The sequence below is a fragment of the Microtus pennsylvanicus genome, chromosome 9 (genome assembly GCF_037038515.1).
Source record: "Microtus pennsylvanicus isolate mMicPen1 chromosome 9, mMicPen1.hap1, whole genome shotgun sequence".
NCBI classification, from domain to species: domain Eukaryota; kingdom Metazoa; phylum Chordata; class Mammalia; order Rodentia; family Cricetidae; genus Microtus; species Microtus pennsylvanicus.
In genome coordinates, this window is record NC_134587.1 from 15,697,567 (window position 1) to 15,715,993 (window position 18,427).

The window sequence follows — 18,427 nt, forward strand, 5'->3', positions numbered from 1 at the left end:
GCTTCCAAGTGATGTTTCTCTGTCCATGTCTTAATTTTCTGTTGCTGTGAGAAAACACTGTGACCAAAAGCAACTTGGAGAGAAAAACGTTTAGTTCACCTTATAGATTGTAGTCTATCACTCAGGGCCAGAAATTGATGCAGAGGTCATGAAGGAGTGCTGTGTATTGGCTTCTTCCTCATGGGTTGTTCAGCCTGCTTTCTTTTACCATCCATGAGACCTGGCTTGGGGTACCACCACCTACAGTGGGCTAGACCCTCCCACATCAATTATTAATCAACAAATGTTCCCATAGACTTTCCCACAGGGCAATCTGGTGGAGAAATTTTTTCAATTAAGTTTCTTTCTTTCTTTCTAAATGACTTTAGCTAGGATCAAGTTGACATGAAAATCGACCCCGTGTCAGCCTGACACACAAATGTGTCGCCGTTCATCTAGAACCGTTCCTTGCCCATTTGTCTCGAAGATGACATGTTAAAGCTCCTCAGTCTTTAAAATTTTAAACACTTTAAAAGTTGGGTCTCGTTAAAATACTCAGGGTGTCTAAAATATTAAGTCTGTAAAATTCCCAAGTTTCTGTTAAATTCCAGTGTCTCTCTGTAGAATTTTAAAGTTACTTTAAAAAAGATAAATATTCGGGGTCTCATAACTGTACATTCCTGTGAACTTAAAAAACAAGTTAATTACTTTCTTATTTCAAGAGGGAACAGTCAACTTCAACAGTGTATGTAATTGAGTGTCCAGTGTCTGGGAGTGACTCATGTCTGGGCTCCAAAGCCAGTTGTGCTTCTCAGGTCTGCCATTCATAACACTTGCACCTTATCTAATCAGCCTTCATCCACTTGTGTTGCTGTTCTTGGTGGTCATCCCATGGCATCTCCAAAATGTTGGAGTCTAGACTACAACTGGGCTGCACCTTCACCGGTAGCCTCTCCAAGTCTCGGCTTCTCTCCATGTCCCCTTCACGTCTTCAAAACTATTACCACCTGGGAGACTGTTACACCAAGTTCAGCTGCTAGCACAAGGTACAACCGTGGCCTCCTCTGGACCACAGTTGTCTGTGTGCTGACTCCAGGAATATCCTTCTCGGAAGACCTTGCTTCAGTGATGCTGTTCTCTTCTTAACCACCACGAATTCCCCCGGTCCCACTAAACCAGCATTAGGTGTCTCAAAGCAAAGGTTTATCTTCACTGGTGCTTAGCTATTGTTAATCATGTCTGATGTTTTAGCCCCAGCTGACCAGAACCACAGATTCTTTATTTAAAATCAAACTGCCATGTTAGAGTCTTTGAGGGACTCTGACTTCCCTCTGACATTTCACAAACCAGGCCTCCATCATCTGCGCTGTTCTCAGCATTATTTCCTAAGTTCCCAGAGAACAGCACACTGAGCTCTGAGCACTCAGTTGTTTTTCCAGCTCAAAGTCACAAAGGTGTTTTGCTCCCAAAAACACCGTGGTCAGGTCAGTCACCTCATGACCCGGTATCAATTTCCATTATAGTTAGAGGTTTGCTGCTATGATAAAACATCTGCAAAGCAACTTCAGGAGAAAAGGGTTTATTTCATCTTACAGTTTGTGGACTGTTATCCTGGGAAGTCAGCAGGAACCTGGAGGCATGGAAATATGCAGAGGCTGTGGGAGTCGGGCGTGAGGGACCTGCTCGGTGCTGACTTGCCCCTCATGGCTTGCTCCAACTGAGGCTAGGACCACCAGCCCAGGGTTGGCACCATACATAGTGAGCTTGGCCCTCCCATATCAATGATTAATCAACAGAATGGCCCACAAGCTAATCCTGAAGGGACGTTTTCTCAATGGAAGTTCCCAAATCGCTCTAGTTAGTGTCAAGCTGACATAAACCTAAGCAACACAGTGTGCCTCCCATCTCAGTGTAGGAGCTCTGAGATAGATGTGTGCTGTCCCTTCTAGGCCTTTTACCTAGGTTCTGGGGATCAAACTTGTGATACCAGGCTTATGCTGTAAGCATTTTTACACACCCAGTCATCTTGCCAGCCCGATTTTTAATTTATTTTTTAAATTTTAAGTTGATACCTGATTGATTAGTCAATTTATGTATGGAACAAGTTGAATGTATGGATCTGTCTTTCAACTCTGAGTTTAAAGGCCTGGACACATTCTCTCTGAAGATAACTTAGCCTTGGTTGAAACGTACTGGGAGTGTAAAATAAGCCCATTTCAAAGATTCGGTTTTTAAAAAAAAGAGCAAATTCAGTAACTCTTATCCACTTTATATTTTTAATTTGTACGTACTGGGTTAAATAAGGCATTATTCAGATTCATTTTGATATTTTTTCCTTTTTTTTCCTCTTTTCGGATTTGTTTGTTTGATTGATTTTGTTTTCAAGACAAGGATTCTCTTTGTGTAGTCCTGGCAGACCTGGAATCCTCTTTGGAGACCAGGCCAAGCTTGAACTCACAGAGATCACGTCTCTGCCTCCCAAGTGCTAGCATTAAAGGCGTGCACCCTCACAGCCTGGCTTGCTCATTCTTCTTAACTGACGCAGCATACCTGCAGTATTTAGATGGCATTTATAGTGCGTATTTTGTTATTATTAATAATGCTGTCCTTGAGAGAATAACTCAATTCTCTGCCTGGTTAGTCATCTAACCTATCCTAAACACTTGATCTGAGTTTTAATTTAGATTTAATATTATTTCCCCCCTCAGATAGAGAAGCTATCCTGGAATTAGACACCAAAATAAAGGAGCAACGTAAGGAAGCCGGACGCAAAGCCTTGTATCACGCAGGCCTATTTTTGTGGCACATTGGTCGCCATGACAAGGCAAGAGAATATATTGACAGAATGTCGAAAATGCCACATGATGGCAATGAGGTGACCGCTTTTCCTAATTTAAAACAATGATATTGAAAGAAGATTGTGTTACTATATAGTAGTATCCTTTGTTTGTTTCTTTATTATAGCCACTCTGGACTCAATAAATAAGAACTTTCTTTTAATATTCTTTATTGCAAAATAGGACTTTTAAAGGTAGCTTGTTTCTTGCATCACGAGCTTATTTGTTAACTTTACCTTACAAATAGCCTTCCTGTATATGGAATATTCATAAATAATATGGTTGGACTGAGGTTTCTTGTTTCTGTACTAGTAACTCTACAATGGATCTGTAGCCTGTTTTCTTCTGTTCCCTTTCTGTCCCCCTTCCTTCCCTCTCATTGAACATGTCTGCCCTACGACTCCTATATTGTAGTATTGGTAATCCACACAGGAAGAGCGCACAGGCTTTGTTTTCTTGGGTAAATCAGTAGGGCACATGCCTCGCCTGCCTCCTGGGAAGACTGAAGTAATTGGCAGAGATGTGATTAAGATGCCCATGTAGATAACGGCTGACATTTATTGCTTGCCTCTTTTGTACAAACCATTACTTTGATGAATATTTCCCTCAATCACATAACATCTGTAAAGTTAAGTGATAGGAAGCATTTTCCCCATCATGTAACATCTGTAAAGTTAAGTGATGGGGGGGATGTTTAGAAGGGAAATAGCATTTCAGCTAAAACCAAGAAAGCAAGCCCCCAGCCCGCCCCAACCAGTTTGACCAGCAAACCTGGAAAGGGGGAGTAGTTACCCCAGTTTGGAGATGATAGGTAGAGATGAAGACACCATTTCTGCTTACCTTGAGGGCTTTACATTTGATGGAACACTGGGGTACATGAAAATGGTAAAACTGTAGGGAAATAGAAGGATCACGGTTGCTAGGCACGAGTATCTATAGATAATTTGACAGACATCAAGAAATCCATAAAGACTTTCAGTCATGAACGTTACATTATTACAGTGCAGATCAGGAAAATTAATTGTTTATAAGCTGAACTGATTTAGATAGAAACTTAAATTTGGAGAAAAGACTATATTCTGGCCGAAGGTTTTGAGTTGCCCAGAGGAGTAACAAGTAAAATTGTTAAACACCAAGATTTGTCAGCTGATAGACGTAATGAAAGAAAGATGAGGCCTGCGCTCAAGGGATGCCTCAGCAGTGTCCTGGTGAGATCTGGTTTCCTGAGGAGCAGGTGTTGAGTGGACACACTGACAGTAGAGGGCAGTGAGATGTTGTGTTCACATGTGCTGTGTGTCAAGTGCTGGCCAAACAGGCCAGACAATGAGCTTCAGGAAAGGAAGGCAACTGAAGGTTCAGTGACCCCACAGAAATAGACTTTGGAACATATTCACATGGTAGGCAGCCTCCTTAGTTGGAGGGGCGCGGGTTGATAGCCTCACCCATAGCTCCAGGTGAACGTGCAGGGAGGCAAGTGTGACCTTTATTAAATGCCATATATGTTACTCTAAAAACATAACAAGGAGAACAAATCCCATTTCTCATTTGACTTTAAAGGGAAACTATCTACTTTGCGGTCATAGAGACCTTCTGATCCATTGGGAATACCCATGATTTCAGTTCTCATTTCCCAGGACTTTTCTAACTCACGAGACTGTTGCAGAGCTGTGAAGGTAGCTGTGCACTTCTCTAGGTCTTTATCATGTGCAAAGTAAGGCATCATTTATCCTCCTCACCCCGGCTCATTGGTGCTGTATGCGAAGAGAGACGACACATCCTCACAGAGTGAGCCACACGGCAGCTATGACTATGCTGATATCATGGTGGCCATTTGCTGTCAAAGGCTCTGAGAAGGAGGTGTGTTTCAGCAGTAATGTGATCACTGACAAACTTTGTGATTGTCATACTGACTCGGGTAGTAACTTTCTTTTCCAGGGGCCGATTCTGAAAGCGTGGCTTGATATTACAAGAAGGAAAGAACCTTATGCTAAGAAAGCACTGAGGTATTTTGAGGAGGGATTGCAAGATGGAAATGATATTTTCGCTCTGCTTGGTAAGGTGAGTTGGAATCAAAGTGAATGAATCAAGTGTTTTAAAATTTACAACTTGAGATCTAATCAAAACTCACTAGGTCACCAAAGAGGATACTTGTGATCCTGCTGTCAGCTGTTAGAGGAGCTCACATCTGTGTAGGACAGAGTAGAGAATGGTGTCTCTACTAAAAGGCCTGAGTTCTGATCAGTGCTCTGTCTGTGATTGGTTCTTTATTCCCTCCTGCTCAGTGTTTCCCTTACATCTAGTGTGTGTGTGTGTGTGTGTGTGTGTGTGTGTGTGTTTCACAGGAGAGGAAGCATGACATGGAAAAGGTATGAACAGGGAGGAAAATGTGTACATTAAACCTAGTGTATGACTCGAGAGTAGATGGGAACTGCAGTCAAAAATAAAACGGGTGGGAGATGGGAGCTGAGGCATCAATTTGCCGTTGGAAAGGAGGTAGTCAATGCATTTGGCTTTTGAACAAAGACTTATAGACCATGAAGACTACAGCCCTGATAGCATGATGTAGAAAACATTAAAAATAAGAAGTGACAGATTTCAGTTACCTTAAGTCACCTTCAGGACATAGCGAGATAATGCAGGCGGTCAGAGGAGAATGAGTGAGGCATTAAAGGAAAGAAGGGGCATGGACCCAGGTCAGGGGTGATGAGGACAGGCGACCTAATGGGCAGTTCTCTGGCTTTGGCTTTATGTTTGTATTGGAAAGGTAGCTGGTGTAAAGCTTAAACAGCTTTGCACCTTGGTTTGCATTTTGAGGATAAACAGTTGTCAATCTTTAAACATCACTGTGAACTGGATGAGTTAAGTCACAGCCTTTCATCTATCTCCACTAACATCTCCTGAACACCTTTCAAAATTTATCGGTAGACTTCAGTGAGATGGCTCAGAAGGTAAAAGAATTTGCTAGAGCCTAAAATCCTGAGCTTGATCCCCAGAACCCACATGTGAGAAGGGAGGATGCGACAGACCCTGAAAGTTGTCCTCTGACCTCCACTTGTGTGTCCTTGTACTCACCTGCAGGCACACACTGAATAAATAAATAAATAAATAAATAAATAAATAAATAAATAAATGGTCCTGGAGGCAGGCACACACTGAATAAATAAATAAATAAATAAATAAATAAATAAATAAATAAATAAATGGTCCTGGTAAGGTAGTGGATAAAAATGCTTTCCATGAAAACATAAGGGTGTAAAATTGATCCCTTAAACCACAAATAAGATTGGATGATGTGACTGAGATCTGTAATCCCAGCACTCTGACAAGATGCAGGAGGAGGTGGGGTGGAGACAGGAGGATCACTCAGGAGCTCTTAGGCTTGCTACCCTGGTGTCCACAGGCAGAGAGACAGTAAGAAAGACCATGCCTTAACTGTACAGAAGGAAAGAGTTGACTCTGAGTCCACAAGTGTGCTGTGGTCCATACCTGCATTCAAACACCACAATAATAAAATTAAGTTTTTTCAGTACCATTTTAGGAGCTGGAAAGACGGCTCAGTGCTTAAGACCTCTTGCTGAGGATGTGAGTCCTGTTCGCAGCACCCACATCTCCAGCTGAGGCTCCACTCCAAAGGATCTAGTGCCTCCAGGGGCAACACATGCACACAGTTAAAAATCGATCTTGAAAAGGCTGTTTGCTCTTTTAGCAGTGCTGGGGCCTCTTACAATCCCAGGGCTAAACAAGTGCTCTGCTGCTGAGATATATTCCTAAGTGTTTTTCATTTTTTTTAATTGAGAATAAATAAATAAATTTATACTGGGAATGGTGGTTCAACTCCTGTAATCTTGTAACTCCAATCAGCATAGGCTGTGTAATGAGACTGTGTAAATCACATATGTTCAAAAGTCGTTATTATTGACACCAAAGAAAGGAAAGAGGTGATTTCTAGCATTCACTTCTTGCTACTGGCCCCATGATTCTCCCGAGGATGCGCTTATACACATTTTTATCAGCCCGCACAGCTAGTATTCAGGGTAATTGGATTCAGGAGCGCCCTCATTGTGCTGTTGTAGGAACCGGGCGTTGGCAAGTTTTTAAAGAGTTGGGGTTGTTGTTGTTGTCTTAATGATCTTGCTGCCCTCTATTCTTTAAAAGAAAGTGAGTGTGTAATCTTCCAGGGTTAGGCTAGGTTAGGTGTACCGTGCTCTAATACTCATGGTTGGTTTAAATGATTTCTCTGAATTCCGTGGTGTGGTCTGTCTTATGCTGCTTCAACAAAAACACCTGAAACATTATAGACATCGTGACTCTCACCTATAATCTCAGGAACTCAGAGGAGAGTCATGAGTTCAAGGTCCCTCTAGGCTCCATAGTTAAACTGCTTGAAAGGCCCGCAAATGAAGGAGACTAAAGCAAAGAAGCCAGAAACCAAGTGCTTTAAGAGGAACAGAAATGCATTCCTTACAGTTCTCATGCAAAGAGCTGGAAATCAAGGCACTAGCAAGTGTGGTGTGTGGTGAGGGCCCTGCCTTCTACAGGATGGCCCCTTGGACAGTCTTCCCTAATGGAGAAGTTCTGTTCCTCAATGAAGAGCAGGTGCCATGGCCCCGGCCCCTTTTACAGCATCACATTTTCACGGTGGACTGCCTCTGGTCAGCCCTACCTCCCAGCACTGTTGCTTTGGGAATTAGGTTTCAACGTCACTTTTGGAAGAGACAAGAAATTGAAGCTCTGGGAGATCCACTGTAATTATGTTCATACTTTTCAATTAAGTCAGCGTAAGGGACTCATTAATATTCCAGGTAGCAGTAGCTGAAGATGCTGCTTTGTGTTCCTGAGGGACGGAGTGGTCTAAGGAACAGTACAAGTGTTGACCCATCAGCTTTTTGAACAGGGCTTTCTTATTTCAGTATTAGCTATGTAGGTAGATTCCAAAATAAAATTTGTACTAAAATTTATTCTAATTTTTCTTCTAGTATTGTCAATTATTTGAAAATCTAAATATTTTATTTTGACATAAGGGATTTCTGAATGACTATACCTTCCTATAACTATATGAAAATATGTATATATATGTATATATACACTCACATAAAAATACATTTTGCACTTTTATATTAAATGATGAGATAAAATGTTGATTTTTAATTGAGATATACTGAGGCAAAACAATGTAGAAGGAAAAGTTAAAAGGGAAAATATGATTTATGAATATCTATTATGTTAGTGTGTGTGTGTGTGTGTGTGTGTGTGTGTGTGTGTGTGTGTGTGTGTGTGAGTTTGCGCTTGCACATGCATAGAAGAGCTTGCAGGGGTCAGTCCTCTCATACCATGTGGTTCTGGACAGTGAGCTCAGGTCATTAGGTGTTGGTGGCAGATGCCTTCCTCCACTGAGTCGTCTTGCAGGCCTCTCCATGCGCTTTCAATACTCTAATTACATTTATAGCTTATTTTCCTCTGGAAGAGACAATATGTATAATGCACCGACCCTGTAAAGATGTTCCCAGGCAGGCAGCACAGTAACACGTGAATGAGGGGTAGTTAGCACTGCTAAACTAGCCAGCTGTCTCACAGGGCGTGTTCTCTGTGAAATGGGTATGAATTGCACACTTCTGCAGTCCTTCTAAGGTCACCTACCATCTGTTAAGTATATGACCTCCAATTTAATGACTCATTTATGGACATTGTGGGCAGTTTTTTATTTTTCCTCTATACACCAACAGTTGGGCAAATAGCCGTCCTGGGTGTGCCTCTTCGTGACGTCTTTCAGTTCTGCCTGGAGATAACCCCGAGAAGTGATCTCATGGCGTTGTTGGAACTTTGTTTCAATTATTTTCTAACCTGAACATAACATTTCTAAGTACAGAATAAAATACGAAAAATCGCTTTGGTTTTATATGCTCTTTAAAAAACCTCCAAGAGATACTTTATTCTACAAAGGTAATTTTCCCATTGTAAGGGCAATATTCTTTATACTTGTAAATGAGCTTTTTCTTTTACTTGCTTGCTTTTTTGTTTTGAGACAGGGCCTTATTCTGTACCACATCTGCAGCTAGCCTGGCCTCAGTGTGTAGAAGAGAGACCTTAAATGTAGTCTCTCTTTCTGCCTCAGCTTCCTGAGTACTTCTGCATGCTAGTTTAAAGTTTATCCTTTTATCAAGTTAAAAATCTTTTGTAGAGCAAAATTGCTAATGTGTGTTCATTTCTGTGATATTTTAAGATATGATTTTGATAAAACTAAAAAAAAAAGCAGCAGTATTCTGCCTTAGCCCAGGCTGGCCCGAGAGGGCCTGGTGTACAAGGCCACAGTTTCCATGTCAACTTTCTCCTTCTATTAGGTCCTGTGCCTTGAAATACGCCAGAATTACTCCGGAGCCCTGGAGACCGTGAGCCAGATAATTGTAAACTTCCCAAACTTCCTTCCTGCCTTTGAGAAAAAAATGAAATTGCAACTGGCATTACAGGATTGGGATCAGACGGTGGAGACGGCACAGAGGTCAAGTGGGAAATGACGTTACACCCTCTTTGATCTGGTTATGCATGAGGAAAATAATCTGGTTGTGTTCTGTCTGTTACAAGACCTTCATAATCAGCATAAATTTAATTTTTCAAGTAACATGCAATGATTTTATTCCAAGCAGCATAGAATTGCAAAGACACTTCAAATTGTACTGCTTTTAAACATGTAATTGGGGCTGGAGGGATGACTCGGTGCTTAACATGCTTGCTGCCAGCCTGACAGATCTGAATTCTGGGTGGGTGTTTCACCCACATAAAATCTTATGTGTGGAAGGCATGGACAAGGAGTCCTCAAAGCAGAAGACACTGTCTCAATTTATAAGGTGAAAAGTGACTGGGGAAGAAACAGGAAGTCAACTTTGGGCTTCCACAGGCATGTGCACATATGAGTGCTCATACACATGCTAGCACATATATATAGCATGCAACACATACCTATGCAAAAACCCTGAATTTGCTTATTTACATCAATATCTGAGTATTTTAAGATAGGCGCTTTCATCAATACGTCTCTCTGACGTTAGGAAACTGATATTAAGGAGAGATGAATCATATGCTAAGCAGCATAATTAATTTATGTAGCCGTTAAACGTAGGTCCTAGGGAGGAAAGGGTTGAGTATGGCGGCATGCTGGAGTGGGAAGTCAGGAGGGGATGTGGAAGGTCTCACTGGAGAAGAGCATTTGAGAAGAAACCTGGAGAAGGTCATGGAAGCAAGCCTGCTTGTATGCAAGTGCTCCACTTGCTGTGGTTCCCATGGAGACCAGCTGTAAGTGTCAGATCCACTGAGACTGCTAGGAACTTATAACTGAACCCAAGTCCTCTGCAAGAGCAGCAGGTGCTCTTAACCACTGACCTTGTCTCCAGCTCCTGAACTCAACATTTAATACACTGCTGTTTATAGTTAATATAGTATTAATTATAATATAATTAACTATAGTTAACATTATTAATGTTAATGATATCATATAGCATACGTAATACTTTATGTAGCATTACCACAGTATTAAATGAGACAGGCACAACCCCTATTCATATTTAAATTCCAGATAACTTTAATTTTAAAGTAGTCATTAAAACTACTTAGTTGAGTAGTGGAAAGGTCAAGGCACCAAACTTTTAATCCCTAAAAAAAACAGTCATTAACTGTGTGTCTTCTTGCAGGTTGCTGCTCCAGGACAGCAACAACGTGGAGGCTCTGAGAATGCTGGCTCTGTATTATCTATGCAGGGAGGGGGACATAGAGAAGGTAAATCGTGTTATACAATTTAAGTTGTCTGTGTCACAATGAATTTCATTACACACCCTTATAAATGCATGTGTGCATACTCATTAGAAGCTCAAAATTCTATCTCACAATATTGCTATTATAATTTTTAATCAGTTGCTAGAAATACAGAATTACAAAGACTTGATTGTCTTGTACCAACTAGTAAAGTACACATTTGTAGGGAAACTTCTCTCCAAAACGATTTTAGATTAAGTAGATATATGTATTTTTTATGTAAGATGCCAGTACATAGCATTGTCTTGAGCATATTTATACAAAGTAGAATTTGTAGTGTGTTTGCAGTTTGAGTTTGCATGAGTTAGATGAGCTCAGGAACTACAATAAATAATTTGCTGTTGTTTCTGGTTTATGAACCGGGACTGGTATATAAAATAAAAAAAAGATTGTTTTTGAAAAAAGTAAAATAAATTCTTTATCCTAACCACTTTCATGATTTTTATATTATAGATACCATTTCAAATATAAACTCGGTTTTGTAACTATATTATCATTCCAGCAGCCTTTGTGGCTTGGCTTCATTATTAAGGCGAGAGCTCAGTTTGTACATTTATTGAATAACTGTGGCCATCTTCACCCATGCAAAGGCTTCTATTCAATGATGGTTATTTACAAGAAATAATTTTGTATAATTACTGGCGCTTTTAAAAAAAACTGGAGCTTCAAATTGATTTTAAGTCATCCTACAATATATAAGATTCCACTGGGGGACCCGAGGAAATACTCAGCATCTAAAGTGCTTTTATAAAAACATGAGGGTTTGAGTTTGGATCTCAAGTACCCATAAAAGAAGGTATGCTGGCACATTCTTGTATTGCTGACACTGGGGAGACAGTGCACACATACACACACACATGCATAACACACAGGAGACATTTGTAAAAACCCAAGGTCTTATCAGTAATAGAGAGCTGGAGAGATGGCTCAGTAGTGACTGATGCTCTTGTATTGCTGTATTCAGTGGTAGTTGTTGCTCTTGCAGAAAACTGGGTTCAGTTCCCAGCACTCCTGTGGCAGCTTACAACCATCTGTGTTCCAGGGGATCTCACACCCTCTTTTGGCTTCCACAGGCAGCAGGCACATATATGGTATGTACACATACAAGCAGGCATTCACACATACATGTAAAATAAAATTAAATCATTAAAAAATATATCAGTAATAGTATATTAGAGCATATATTCATGTAATAGATTATTTTTTCTTAGTTTATTTTAAGGGTAATACTGTTTACCTTGTTTTAGGCTGCTTCCAAGCTGGAAAATTTAGCAAGTGCGTTGGATGTCGTGGAACCACAGAATGCTCAACTATTTTATAAGATTACAATAGCCTTCAGCAGAACCGTAAGACTGCCTCCAAAATATACAACTAGTGATGGGCCATGCACTCCTCCTTGATGCGGTATCTAGAAGACAGGAAGCCCTTTCCCTTCTTAATAATGTTTAGTTCCTTTCCTTCCATCCTGTGCACTTCAGGCTGCATTTAATGTAGAGAAGCAAAGGTCTTTGTTTTCAGCACTGCTAGGCTTCTTGTCTAGATTTGTTTCGTTTTCTTATTTTGGTTTTTTTTTTTTCAGTGTGGACGTAATCAACTCATTCTTCAAAAAGTTCAAGGTTTCCTAGAAAAAGCATTTAGTTTAACCCCGCAGCAAGCAGAAATTGCTACGGAGCTTGGCTACCAAATGATTCTGCAAGACAAAGTTAAGGAGGCCTGGAAGTGGTACAGGACTGCCATGACCCTGAACGAAAGCAACATCTCTGCAGTCACAGGTATGCTAATGCTTATGCTCCAGGGGAAACCTGCTTGAAGGGCCAGCCCACTGAAGCAGAGTGTGTGTGTGTGTGTGTGTGTGTGTGTGTGTGTGTGTGTGTGTGTGTGTGCGCGCGCGCACGCTAACTAAACGGCTTCTTCTATACACAAGAGGCTGTCATGTATCTTTAAAAATAACAATTTTTTTCACAAATACTATCTTGAAAGAATGGATTTCATTTGGTTGCTTCTATCAAGTTATGAATTGTATGGTAAAAGATGTTACCTACTCCCTGGCTACTGATTTTCTCCCCCGCCTCTGCCCCTGTTGTGTTGTTCTTTTAGGTTTTTTTTTTTTTTCAGTCTAAAGCAAGATTGCTGTGGAGGAAGAAAATGTTTTTGTGAACTTAGTTTAGTTGTTTGGAATACGCCTTGACTGCTTTTGTTTGATTTAGGACTCATCCGATGTCAGCTAATGGAAGGGCAGTTGCAGGACGCAGCCCAGCAGCTGGAGTTCTTCAGTGAATTCCAGCAGTCCATGGGGAAGTCCGCGGTAAGGCGTTTTCTCAGATGGCAGGACACAGCTGCTGTAATGAGACGTGAACTCTAAAGGACAGTTCAGCCGCAGCTCTAGATGGTGAAGAAGCGGTCACTTAATGTGCGACTGCATTTGTTCACTGTGCAAGTAGACATTAAATATTTTTCTCAGTGATCTTAAAATTCCATGCAGCTAATACTTAGGTTTAATGATTTCATATCAATTTCTTATAAATAAAACTTCATGTACATTTGAAATCTAAACAGAAATAGATGCTTTATAGCCAAATGGAATAACCTGTGAAATATACTTATTTTTCAGGAATTAATGTATTTGCATGCAGTTCTTGCTACAAAAAAAAATAACCGACAGGAGGAAGTTATAAATCTGTTAGACGATGTTGTGAATACTCACTTGTCACACTTAGAAGATTTACCTCTTGGAATCCAGTATTTTGAGAAGCTCAATCCTGACTTCTTACTAGAAGTTGTTACTGAATATCTGAATTTCTGTCCGATTCAGGTAGGTAATTCTGCCCCTCGTCTCCTACACTGCCAAGCTAACAAGTTCTTTTTGCTGTGTTCAACTATATCTGTACCTGTAATTAGCATTTGTAATTGTGTTAACTGAAATCATTTTAAATCCATCTTTATAGAAATGTTTACTACCAATAAGGAAAGTAATGATTTGTAAAAACTAATTTAAATTTTTTTAAAATCCTAGAACTCTCAGTTTAGAAGTATTAAAGGAGTTTAATGCTCATGCTTGCTTCATATTTGTATCTGATTGATAATGCCAACTGCAATCTCACCTTAGGCAAACTCAAATCTGCAGTTCTTTTTATTAAACCAATGAAGCCACTTCCCATATGAAATCAAACTCTACTTTATGCCAAAAGTGGACCATTGACTATTCTTTCTGTTCCTTGGAATGACATAGAGAGCATCTAGTTATTTAGTCTAAAAATAATCATTTCTCTTCATAAAGTAGATGGTTAGATTTGGATTAGTTCCTTCTTGTGTGCAACATTCCCATTCTTGTTCTGTGTGAGCGCAGGTGAGTCATTGTCTTTTTTATACCTACAGAGTTAACAGTTAACAATACCTTAAATATTACTCATGCCTTTGAGTTCCAGAGCAGGACTCCTCATCTCTCTTGACATTCTGCATTCTAGGTTCACACTGCAATTACCATACTCCTTTTAGCTCTTATCATCTGTTTTATATGGAACCTGATTGTCAGTCGCCATCTGCTTGATTTAGCTTGGAGATATTAGTGGTCTTTTGAAAGCCTTAGCAGTTTTGAGTAGTAGCCCTAGAAACCCGTGTGCCCTACCCGGGAATCCATTCCGACATGACATGCATTCATTAGACAGAGTCCCTTGGCATTGGCAGTAATTGCAATTAACCTATCTTCCTGTGCTCAGCTCATATTTCAACATTGAGTTTTTCAGATAACTCTACCCAATACACACTGCCAAAACCAAAGGTATTAGCATCCCCCTATTTACAGCCTTAGATGGTATGTGAACAACGAAAATAAGAAAAATGGTCTTCACCTGGGGAGCTTCACAGAGTGTTTATTATCGTGTCATTTGCCAGGCCTTTAGATCATCTTAAAACTGTGCTCTCCCAGAATCATTCTTGATGATTAACTCAGGCTGATTGAGATCGGTCTCCTATGGCAGCATCCATCCGAGTTGCTTAGAAGGTTGAGTGCATATTTCAGTGTTCATTCAGCACCTACGCTTCTTTCTGCAGAGGTTTTATGACACATGTAGCACACTGTGTGGAGCTGGGGAAATGTGCTTGGAGAAAAATAACTCTGGCCCCAACGGCCAGATTTTAAAAGGGTGGAGATACACCTTAAGAAGACTGGATATAGTAGAGTGTGCTTCAGGCAAACAGCAGAATGGGGAGAGATGATGACAATTTATGTGAAAGGGTCGGAGTAGGTCTTAGGATAAGAATTGAAGGTGACCTGTGGAAGCAGCTGGTTGCAACAAAGGGAACAGCTGATGAAGATACCCACGGAGACACCAGGGGATGAGTGTGACTGGACTGGGAGTGGGAGTGGGAGGGGAGAAATCACGGGTGAGATTATCACAGGGGAGACAAGGACAGACAAGGCTTCTGTCCGTGAGGACTTCAGAGGATTTCTTTGATAATTGTGCTAAGAAGAAACCAAATCATAGTTCACAAAATAATATATTCCTTGGTAGCTAGATCTCTAATCCAATTACACATCCCGTTTTTCTCATAATGCAGTTTTTATCTGCATGTTTTAACTTGGTCAGTTTACATGGGAACATTCCAGAAAGGCCACACTGGCCACAGATCTACCTGTTCCCCCTTCAGTGGCCTCTTTCACATTCTGTTTTCTTTTTCTTTCTAACCTAACAAGTATAATCTCAAAGATTGTCTCTAGTCTTCTGTTTTTAATATCTGACTGTATAGGAACCCCTAGTAAAAGTGATGGCTGTTTTATTTGGATGAAGTTGCCCACACCTATAATTCTAGCTCTTAAGTAGCAGAGGTGACAGAATTTTGTGAGGGTGAGGTCAGCCTGGGTTGCATAGTGAGGCCCGGTCTCAAAATATAACAAACAACATAAAATATAAGAAAAAATGAGAGTTGTTCTCAGTATTTCTTAGCAGGTGGCAAGGTGACATTTTCTTCAAAACATGATTACTTTTTAGCCCTGACTGCCGAAAAACTCACTATGTAGACCGGACTGGCCTTAAACTCACAGAGATTTGGCTGCCTCTGCCTCCTGAGTGCTGGGATTAAAGGCATGCGCCACCACCTCTGATGGCTAGGTTACTATTAGATACTTAGCATCATTTTTACTTTAACTATTTCTCTGGTGAGAAAAATCTGTATCAGTGACTTATATTATTGCTCTAACAAAAATACCCAATAAAAGCAACTTAAGGAGGGAAGGAAGGAAGGGAGGGAGGGAGGGAGGGAGGGAGGGAGGGAGGGAGGGAGGGAGGGAGAGGGAAGGAAGGAAGGAAGAGAGGGAAGGAAAGAGGAAAGAAGGTCGGAAGGAATAAAGGAGGGGGAGAGGGAGGGAAGAAAGGTGGGCTTATTTTGGCTTACAGTTTGTGGGTATAGTCCGACACGATGGAGAAGGGATGGCAACAGGAATGTGAGGTGACTGTTTACGTTGCATCCAGTCAGGAGGCAGAGAGATGAATGCGGTGCTCAACTCCTTTGTATTTGGTCCAGGAGTCCGGTTCATAGGATGGACTCAGCCGCGTTTAGAGTGGAACAGTCACTATCTACCATCACAACAGTTTTAAAGAATTAGCTTAGTTTCAATTCAAAGAAGCATAAAATTCTGAACTTAAAGATACAGGAAGTCCCATAAAAGCAGCAGCACTGGGTGGAAAGCACTATAGGGTGTGTGCTGTGGGGATTTGAAGAGGTTAGGCAGTAGTCTTACTTCGAGTATCTTCTTGAGAACATGCTCTGTGCCTCAGCATAGGACAGGAAGTGTGGCACCTTACTGTTAGCCATGTGGCCCTCATCCAAAGGGATCTTCTGTAAAGGAGCACAGTCACTGACCTGAAGGATGCAGCCAATGGTACATCAGGAGAAGAGGATGGGGACAGCATCTTTCAGGTCAAGGAAGCAGCATCAGTGAAGCAATGCAGGGTATTTAACCGAGAAATGTCTCTCCTTTTTTTTCAACATATGTTTCTTTGAAAACTTTTGAACTGATAACTGCTTTCATGTGTTATCAAAATATTAATTACATAACAATCCCTAATTTCTAACTGCACAACCCACTATTTCCACAGTCTATTCATAGATGAACTAGGAAGATAATTTAATATTTGTCCAATTATATAGCAAAGGTAGTGTGGAAAAAGCAAGAGAAATTTTATTAAAAATACCACTTTCTTCTAATCACACTGAAAAATGAATGTATGTCTGATCCTGGCTAAATGCAGTTAGGAACTCAGCAAACTGCTCTGATTTGCTTTGTTTAGCCTGCAGGTCCCGGGCAACCTCTCTCCCAAATTCTCCGACATTGTTCTTCAGTCTTGGAGACGATTATAAGGAGTGTCCCAGGTCTTCCGCAAGCTGTCTTCTTGATGGCCAAAGTGAAGTATTTGTCAGGTGATATATACTTTAGCTCTGAAAGTAACTGAGGAATGTGGTCATGGTGTTGGCAGTGACAGATGGAAATGGGTCCTGTACTCCACTTCATGGAGCACAGTCACGTGCAGTGCGTATTGTGTCTGTGAATGTGTGTTTCATCTGAAACTGAAAAAAAATGCCAAACCTGTTATCTTAGATCATTTCATCCCCGTGTTCATACAAGTGACTCCAATTAATTATTGTTAATCTTCTTCTTAAACAGTTTTCGCTTGAAAACCTAACAGCAAGTAAGAGAGGCTATCCAAATATTAAAAATATATTGGGGAATAAATAGAAACATTAAAGTGTAGATTGTGTATGCTTTAGTGGACCGAGGGCATACTGGAAACACAATGCAGGCATTTATTTATGAAGCTTCAGTTTCTTAGAATCTCTTGCAGTAGCAGCTATTAAGAGCGAAACCACATTCAAGGACCCACTAGAGAGAGTAGTAGTTCATATTATTGGCACTACACATGAAGGCCTTTCTCAACCCCTTACCTCTATTATTGTAGCAATATATTGGGGTTGGAGCTACAGATTGATAGAACCACTCGGTTTTGAGTCTAGCACCACTGACACACTTAAGTTTATCAGGCTTAGTGTTCTTATCCCCTTTTGCCATCGTAGTTCTAGGTATTAGGCATTACAGTAACAAAGATCCCAAAGTTACTGGTTTTGCTGATGGTTGGTTGCCAGACTTTGACAATATGTTTAGGAAATCATTGTGCTGTCTCTCAATAATCTGTCCGTTAATTTTCTACCTCTGAGGGGACAGTGGGTACTGTGAGGGTTCTGTAGGCTGAGTTCTTGTGAACTAGGAAACTGAATTCATCTCTGTTTTTTCTGTTGATAGCAGGTAAAGGTGAAGTACATTTGAACAGAAAATAATTTAGGACCCTTTCTCCCCCCATTCTTAGAAGGCTGGATGGGAAGTGGGCCTTGTTATATCTACTTAAAGGCAGTATTTGGGAACGGCACATATGAGTCTGATGGACTGCGTCCCAAGGCAGCGGCAGCACCTAGAGTCAAGGCTGAAGATGCTGTGCAGAGCCTCTGACAGCTCCGTCTTCCAGCCCGAGATTAACTTTACGATTCTTACACATTAATCTTAACCAATGCTTTAAAATTAAGTGGATTTTGTAAGACTTCCAGATACATAGCAGATGTTTTTCCAAAATATTTAATATTTCAGTTGGTGTTTAAAGGCATTTTAATCTATGTCCCATGCTTTAAAATTTCAGGAATGTGTCATTGGCCTTTTTCCTATTTTACACACAGTCATGTAGCCCGGATTTATAATGTGTCTTCTTTGTTAGTGTAAGTGATACCCCAGAATTCTAGGTTTATTAATGCATGTGTCTTTGCCC

At 40.7% G+C, this 18,427-nt stretch overlaps 1 protein-coding gene across 3 annotated transcripts in view; it reads left to right on the forward strand.

Annotated features, from left to right (window-relative positions):
- Ttc21b (tetratricopeptide repeat domain 21B) overlaps nucleotides 1-18,427 on the forward strand; it is a 60,061-nt gene that overhangs the window by 6,405 nt on the left and 35,229 nt on the right. For all 3 annotated transcript variants that reach the window (XM_075984997.1, XM_075984999.1, XM_075984998.1), the window contains exons 4-12: nucleotides 2,688-2,854; nucleotides 4,752-4,874; nucleotides 9,155-9,312; nucleotides 10,499-10,583; nucleotides 11,867-11,965; nucleotides 12,199-12,391; nucleotides 12,827-12,924; nucleotides 13,231-13,431; nucleotides 16,907-17,036. In XM_075984997.1, coding sequence (XP_075841112.1) covers nucleotides 2,688-2,854; nucleotides 4,752-4,874; nucleotides 9,155-9,312; nucleotides 10,499-10,583; nucleotides 11,867-11,965; nucleotides 12,199-12,391; nucleotides 12,827-12,924; nucleotides 13,231-13,431; nucleotides 16,907-17,036 — 1,254 coding nt within the window. The remainder of the gene's footprint in view (nucleotides 1-2,687; nucleotides 2,855-4,751; nucleotides 4,875-9,154; nucleotides 9,313-10,498; nucleotides 10,584-11,866; nucleotides 11,966-12,198; nucleotides 12,392-12,826; nucleotides 12,925-13,230; nucleotides 13,432-16,906; nucleotides 17,037-18,427) is intronic.